Source organism: Rhamphochromis longiceps, linkage group LG3 (assembly GCF_057381845.1).
Source record: "Rhamphochromis longiceps isolate RC_006_pf linkage group LG3, R_longiceps_female_GT1.1, whole genome shotgun sequence".
Taxonomy (NCBI): Eukaryota; Metazoa; Chordata; class Actinopteri; order Cichliformes; family Cichlidae; genus Rhamphochromis; species Rhamphochromis longiceps.
Window position 1 is genome coordinate 61,997,178 of NC_140559.1, and position 8,313 is coordinate 62,005,490.

General features: G+C 43.3%; 1 protein-coding gene across 1 annotated transcript in view; it reads right to left on the reverse strand.

Annotated features, from left to right (window-relative positions):
• Positions 1 to 4,901: 4,901 nt before the first annotated feature.
• LOC146675633 (ribonuclease inhibitor-like) overlaps positions 4,902 to 8,313 on the reverse strand; it is a 132,729-nt gene continuing 129,317 nt past the window's right edge. The window contains exon 4 of the mRNA XM_085401174.1: positions 4,902 to 5,425. Within this exon, the coding sequence (XP_085257300.1) occupies positions 5,416 to 5,425 (10 nt within the window). The 3' untranslated portion in view covers positions 4,902 to 5,415. The remainder of the gene's footprint in view (positions 5,426 to 8,313) is intronic.

An 8,313-nucleotide genomic window follows, 5' to 3' on the forward strand; every position in this document is an offset into this window, starting at 1 on the left:
ACACACACACACTTTCTAACAGCCATCTTCAAGATAAAACAAATCAAGCTCCAATAACTAGTGAAAAATGTAAAAACTCTCCAAGACATCTGGATTAACGTTAAATCCTAATAACTGTGAACTCTTTGCCATAAATGATAAACTGTAAGATTCCTGTTAAATCAGAAATAAGATATTTGGAAATTCATCTCACAAAGGACCAAAAAGTAAATCGGTCGTTGAACGTGGAGAAGAAACTAAAAGAATTCAAGACCAAACTGAACTCTGGGCTTTTGTCACGGTTCTGGGTCATTTTGACCCAGCATTTTCAGTTCTTATATTACTTTGTATTATGGTTTGTATCCCGATGCTTTTGTTTATTGGTATTCCATGTTTCTGTTATTCTTAGTGAGGGATTAGTTCTTAGGTTGTGTCTCGTGTTTAGTATAGGTTCAGTGTCAAGTCTGCGTCTGTTTCTTGTTTCCTGTTTTATTGTGAAGGGTTGTCTCATGTCAGTGGCTGTATCCCAATTCAGGGTCTGCAGCCTTAAAGTACGCATTTCAAGGCCGATTACGTCACAGCGGCGCGCCGAAGGCTGTCCCAATTCAAAGGCTGCTCCAAATGCGGCCGTGAAATGCGTCCTTCATTTCCCTGAATTTTAAGGCTGTGGCAGTGTAGACTTCGTGGCCCAACATATCCCAGAATGCATAGCGCGGCAGTGGGTGTGGATAATTTAGCCGAAAAATGGCATTAAAACGGATCTCCAATGTGCACTGGACGACAGGAGGGGGAAATCCTTGTGAAAGTGGCCAAAAGACACGAAAAAGGTTACGGCAAAAACAACTAATCATCCGTGTGGATACTAACTCACTCGCCTGGCTAGTGCGCTGCAGAGAGGACGTGAGTAACATCAGTTCTTTTAAGTGAAGGATGTTTTTGAAAATACTGAGAAAATGTCAGGAGGCGTTGGACAAATGGACATTTTTGATAATGGCAAAGAGGATTGAACAACATATGTGGTGAGAGATGAACAATATTGTCTGGCTAACAAAATAGAGGATGAGAGGAAAGTTGCTGTGTTCCTGAGTGTCATGGGAGGAAAAACATACAACTTGTTGCGCAGCATCAAACAAAAACTAAATGTGCAAAAGAGACCGAAAGCTGCATGAAGTAACTGAGAAAGACTCAAATGATTCTCAGGAGGATTTGGCATGCCTGGAGCTGTACACAATGCAAGAGAAAGACAATGATGCAATATGGCTCACACCAAAAATACAAGAGGTTGAGTTACAGATGGAACTGGACACTGGGTCTGCCCTCTCACTGATCTTATATGAAGATTACAGAGACAAATTCCCCAATCTGAAACTGAAACACACCTCGGTGAAACTGAAAACATACACAGGTGAAAGAATAACTCCTCTGGGAAAAGTGAAAGTGGAATATGAGAAAAAGAAACGCAACCTGGAACTTTATGTCAATGAGACTGGAATGAGGCCTGAGTGCACATTCTGTGGATGAAAGACTGAAACAGAAACTTAATAACCGTGCCCAGGTGATCAAAGATGGAATCAGCACCCTGAAAATATTAAAGCACAGATCATACTGGAGGACAATGCAAAACCAAGATTTCACAAGGCACGTCCTGTACCTTATGCTTTATGCCCCAAAGTCGAAGCAGAGCTCCAGCGCTTGGAAGAGCAAGGAATACTCACCAAGGTGGAATGGTCAGATTGGGCTACACCAATAGTGTCAGTAAGCAAGAAAGCAAGTGACAGAGTGCAGATCTGTGGTGATTTTAAGGTTTCAGTGAACCCAGTTCTCCACATAGATCAGTACCCACTTCCGCGGATAGAAGACATATTCACAGCAGTCGCAGGTGGCAAACACTTTTCAAAAACTGACCTTGCCCAGGCTTATCTCCAGTTGGAAGTAGAAGAGACATCCAGGAAATATGTGGTGATAAACACTCACAAAGGCCTATATCAGTACAACAGGCTGGTATTTGGTATCGCCAGTGTCCCAGCAGTATGGCAACGTGCCATGGATCAGGTCCTACAAGGCATTCCAGGAACAGTGTTTTCTGGATGACATAATAGTCACTGGTGTTGATGAGGAGACTCATCTGGCTAACCTAACAGCAGTCCTGGCCAGGCTAGAAAAATATGGATTGAGAGCAAACAAAAACAAATGTGAGTTCTTCAAGGATGCCATTGAGTATTGTGGACACAAGATCGACAGACATGGGCTCCACAAAACCGAGGACAAAGTTGAAGCAGTCCTGAAGGCACCAGACACTAAAAATGTGAGTCAGCTACGTTCATTCTTGGGCTTAATTAATTATTACCACAAGTTTCTACCAAACCTTTCAACAGTCCTGCACCCGCTGAACTCTCTGCTGCAACAAAATGTCAAATGGAAATGGACAAAAAACTATGAAGAGGCATTTAATTTAGTTAAGTTAAGCAGCTCATTACATCAGAGGAGGTTCTGACACACTTTGACCCCAAGCTACCACTTCGCCTCGCCTGTGATGCCTCACCATATGGCATTGGTGCCGTGCTATCTCACAAAATGCCTGATCGATCCGAACGACTACTTGCCTTTGCCTCAAGGTCCCTAAATGCAGCCGAGCACAACTATACGCAGATAGACAGAGAAACACTCAGTCTAGTGTGGGGAGTGAAGAAGTTTAATCAGTATTTATATGGACGACACTTCACCCTGATCACAGACCACCGACCGCTGGTGTCCATCTTTAACCCTCAGAAAGGTATTCCAACCATGGCTGCGGCACGCTTGCTTGGGCTTTGTTCCTGGGTGCACACACCTACACCATTGAGTTCAAAGGGACAAAGCTACATGGAAATGCAGATGGACTTTCACGTCTTCCACACATGCAACCCACCGAAGAAATGACTGATCCAGCTACTGTGTTTCATGTTACACAAATGGAACCCCTACCTGTCACAAGTGCTCAGGTGAAAAGAGAAACGAGCCAAAACACAATCTTGTCAAATGATCTTACTGTGAATGGTTGGCCGTCCTGTAGTGACACTCAGTTCTCTGCGTACTCCACCCACAAAGACCAACTATCCGTTTGCCAAGGATGTGTCATGTGGGGAACTCGTGTCATCTGCCACCCAAACTACGTACAAAGGTACTGGACTCACTGCACGATGGACATTTGGGTGTTAAGATGAAAGGTCTTGCTAGAAGCTATGTTTGGTGGCCAGGCACTGATTGTGAAATGGAGAATATGGCTAAATCCTGCATTGTTTGCCAGCAGACGCTGCGCCAGCCTCAAACAGCACCTGTACACGCGTGGGAGTGGCCATCCGCTCCATGGCAACGCATTCATATAGACTATGCTGGCCCATTTATGGACTAAATGTTCCAGGTTGTGGTTGATGCCCACTCAAAGTGGCCAGAAATCTTCCCCGTAAAGCAAGCAACAGCTGCCAGCACGATCAATAGTCTTTGGTCACCGTTTGCACGCACAGGTCCGCCACAACAGCTCGTAAGTGACAATGGTCATCAGTTTACTGGAGAGGAGTTCCAGTGTTTCCTTGGGAGTAACGGCATACGACATATCACTTCAGCTCCCCATCATCCTGCAACAAAGCTGAACCAGCCAGTCGCACAGAGGGGAAACCGCTACAACAGAAAATTGACAATTTTTTTTACTGTCTTACCACTCATTACTGAGACGCATGGTACCTAAGTAAATCCAAATTACTCTGCACTTCCAATCCCACAGATGAAGTTCCCAGTTGAAGACGTGGCTGTGCCCTGTGAACTTTGGTACACACTGGATTCTTGTGGTATGTGTTCATTTTGTTATTAATTTGCATAATTTGTTGTGAAGCAGTTTCTTGCACAAAGTGTTATTTTTAAATAAGTTTTCAGTGGCACAAACAATTGTAATTTTTAATTTAACTTTTTCTTTAGATTGTCAACATTTCTGCACAGAAAATACTGCTCATAGACCCCATGGGAATGAAGGTGTTTATGACAGGAAAATTCTGCACAACTGGAGGTATGTATGATACTGAGGTGTTATTCTTAGATTAAAAAAAAAAAAAAATCTTGTTTCATTACAAACACTTTTGTTCAACTAGGAATTTTCTGAGGATGAGAGGGCATGAAGACACCATGGAGTGGCAGTTACAGACTATGCAACACAACAAGCGACAGGATTCCAGCAGTTGTGGAGTTTTACTGTTAAAGGTAACCCTTATTCAAATGATTCAGTTTCTTGTTAGCTAGAATTAAGACTTTAAGTGAATTTAAGTGAAGTGAAAGTTATTTCGGTCAACAACAACAAAGATGATCATTTTACATAGAAGTACTTAATCATACAGTAACTGAAAAAGGAATAGGCTGAAGCCTTGTGGCTTATAATTATCCTATCCTTTACCTAATTAAGACTTTACATTCTAATTATGATCAATCTCACAGTTTGCAGAACACTACCTTGATTTTGGAGAGGTCAGTGAGGTGTCAACCACTACAGAGCCAGTTGTGCTGGAGCGAATGCAGATAGCTTGCACCCTACTTGAAAATCGAGGTAAGTCCAGTAAAGTCCTTATCACGTTAGTGCGTACTTCCAATTTAAATAGTGCTTTTCAAACAGCACAGTACAAATAGTGCTCTTCAAACACTTTCAGATAAGACCCTTCTCAAAGTCTAATTTAGACTAATTTTCCAGGAAGTATATTTGGAAAAAATGTACTATTATTTTTTAATTATTCAATAAATAATGTTTGATTAAAACCTAACTATGATTGTGTTTCAGGGAACGCTGAGGACTACTGCATTGTTTGCTCCATGTTAGATGCTAACGCTGACCGCAGCATGATTGAAATGGTAAAACAAAACAAAAGAAACACATAAGTCTTAGTATCATTACTTGCCAATCATAATTAAAATGTTGAGTAATAGTATTCACCAAACAGAATATGAGCCATTTATTTTTCCTTTCCAGGTGCAGTGTGAATCTTGCCAAAGATGGGCACATTTTGCATGTGAAAAATATAAAGAGAGCAACCAAGAATATAAATGCCAAAAATGTAGCCAGAGTCAGACAGAGACTGTGCAGAGACTGTAGAAGGACAGAGCAGCAGCAGAGCAGTCCAGATACACTGATGATCCTCTGTCAGATCCAGAGGGACACACAGGGATGATGCTGGACTCTACATTGTGTCTGACAGTGGAGCTGTTCTCAGAGCAGTTCACTCTGCAGCACTGACAGTCATCTGCACTTCTTCTCATTCCTCTGTCAGTCACTGCTGGATGAAGCTCTCCTCTCCACCTCCCAGTAACATGGCCCAGTCAGAGCGTCTCTACACACAAGCTGCTGCTGCTTCAACCTCTCTGGATCATCAGGACACAGCTCCTCCTCTCTCAGCACACACACCGTCCTGTTTACCATCATCACCTCCACCTGCAGAGAGAAGAAGGAAGAGCAGAGGAGATAAACGAGTGTTTCCAGAGACTCTTCATCAGCTGTCAGTCAGTGATGCAGCACATCCAGTATAAAGAGCAGCAGGGACTTCAGTGCTGGGACTGTACTAGGACTCATTGTTGCTTCACTTTTTCTAATCTTTGGATTTTTATTGAAGTTGATGAAAATGTTTTTCCCTCCTAGTTTGAGTTTGGACTTTCATTCATTAGAAGAACCTTGGTGTGTCCACTCTGAGCTCTGTAGGAACCCCAACAACAAGCCCAACAATCCAGATGGACGGTTCCAGCTGTTAACTGGAGGAATTCCATCCAAACATCTGCTCTCACTAAATTCTTCCTCACCTACAGACTGTGTTCTTCACTGCTTTAAACTTGGAAATGAATGCAGTCATTGGTCTGCGTGCTGCTTTGTTCAGAGAGCTGATTGGCTGTTGACAGTGTTTGATCAGAGCGTGTCAGCCGTTACTATGGTGACCATAAAGGTCAGAAACAGGAAGTGTTTGTGTCCAATCCTGAAGCCTGTCACCATTCTCCTCTCACAGCTTCACTGAGAAGCTGCAGCTTTACAGGAAACACTGGATCTTTGCTTCATACTGACTGTGTTTAGTACAATACTGCTGACAGCACCACCCACTCACTCCATCACTCTACTGACCACAGAGTCTCCAGTCTGTAGTCTGGACTCTGCTGAAGATCAGACAGCTGCTTCACATCTGGATCCTTCAGGTTGTTTCCCCACAGGTGCAGCTCTCTCAGATGGGAGGGGTTGGACTTCAGTGCTGCTGCCAGATAATCACAGCTGATCTTTGACAAACCACAGCCCCACAATCTGTATAAAGAATGAAAGATGTAAGTTTATTAGACAAAGTGTGAGCTTGAAATCATTCAGTGTTTCATCATCTGTTCAGAGCTGAAGAAGGTTCAGAATGTAGAAGTTTAGAAAATGGAAACTCCAAACAGCTGAAGCCAACAGGAAGCAGCTTCAAACAGGAAACTGTGCAGAGTTTCAGACTATATGTCCTGATGCAGCCAGTTGGATTTTGGAGATTTGAATCTCTGTTCTGTGACTAAGTCCTTGAATCATTTCTTCCAGTTGGTCCAACAAGACAGACTAAGTGTTGGACATGTGTTGTGGCTCCATTAGGGGAGCTTCTAAATGTGATGTGATGGCCCCTCTGGGTCTGTCAGGTCACAGCACTGAAGAGAGCTCAAACTGGGCACACACTTGTTCCAGTCTGGACCAAAGACTCTATACTGGGACTGAGGGACTGCTTTGACTGCACCCACTGGGACTTTTTAAAGGCTCATGTTCTCACTTAGATCATCGATTTCTACTTACATTTCTTTCTGGGAAAAATGGGGATTACTTTGGAAACAGGAAGTATTTTCCCCAATAAGCAGCCCTGGATTAGTAAATCACTCCAACATGTTCTCAGGCAGAAGAAGCTGTCTTGTTATGAGGGAGAGAAGAAAAAGATTGAGGCACAGAAACTTGTTGAAAGAGAGATAAAGCAGCTAAAATCAGGTGTAAAAGTAAAGCAGAGGATGAGCTGAATAAAGGACACTCAAGGCTGGCTTGGAAAGGAATGAAGTCCATGGTGGGGATGCAGAACAAGGAGCAAAGATGAATGTGATGCTGAATCAGCAGAAGACTTGGACTCATTTGATTCCAGCTTTGATATCATTGATTTCAATGAAGAGCTTTGTGATTGTAGCAAAGGGCTGGTAGCTCTGAGAGTCCCACTGATGAGGTGTTTGTGTGGAAATCTCTTAGTGGGAGCAAAGAGAGAAAAAGCCCTGGTCCTGATGCTGTGGGAGGGAAATGATTGAAGTGTGCTGTGAGGAACTGACTGGGAGAGTTTCACACATTTTCCAGTCCTCCTTGGAACAACAGGAAGTTCCCAGCACATGGAAACAAAGGTTAAGTGTCCTATGGCACTCAGTGATGATGGTGCTGTGGCCCCACCACCTCCACCTCTTTGTAAAGGAACTAACTGTAATCTGAATCTTCAAATGGAACTAAGACTTCCTCCACTAGGTGGCAGTGTCTGATGAGAAAGTGTTAGTGGAGCTGGCCTGGAGTCAGAAACAGGAAGATGCAGGATTTGGACTGAAATGGGGAAAAGTGGTTCGCACTAGTGCCTTAAAGCAAGAAGGTTGTAGGTTGAAGCTTGTTGGCCTTTCTGTGGAGGTTGGATGTTCTCCCACAGTCCAATGAAATGCTGCTTAGGTTCATTGGTGCTTCTAAATTGGCTGTAGGTGTGGATGTGAGAGAGTGCTTCTCTGTCTCTCTCTGTTGGCCCTGTGATGGACTGCTCACCTGTGCAGGTGGACCACGCCTCTTGCCCTATGACAGCTAGGGCACAGGCTGCAGCCCTGTGAGCCTAAGCTGAATAAACAGTTAGCAAAAATGATCCATAGATGGCCTGAAATCCCCCAGTTAGCAGTTTGGTAGATAGCTATGACATGCTAATCCCATCCAGCAGCTGTATTCTACCTGTAAGCTGATCCCTGCTGAGCCAAAGCACTTTTTCACATACAAATTACAACCTTTAATAGAAACCTATTGGTCAGCATCTTATTAGCCTGCTGTTAGCTTCATTCCACAGAAAACTGAGAGAAACTAACAGAGTTGATAAAGAATAAAGAGAAATGTGCTGATTTAAAGCCTTTGAAGTGCTTCAGATGATCTCTGTCCACTTCTGTCCACTCATTCATTCATGTAAGCTTTCTAATGCAGCTTTGATCTTCACAGTCTGCTTCATGAAACTCATTCTAACCCTGAATGTCAGAGTGTTCCTCCTTCTCTTTCCCATCATTCATGCTGGCAGTGGAGGAGATTTGGATGTTGGACTGTGTTTTGGATGA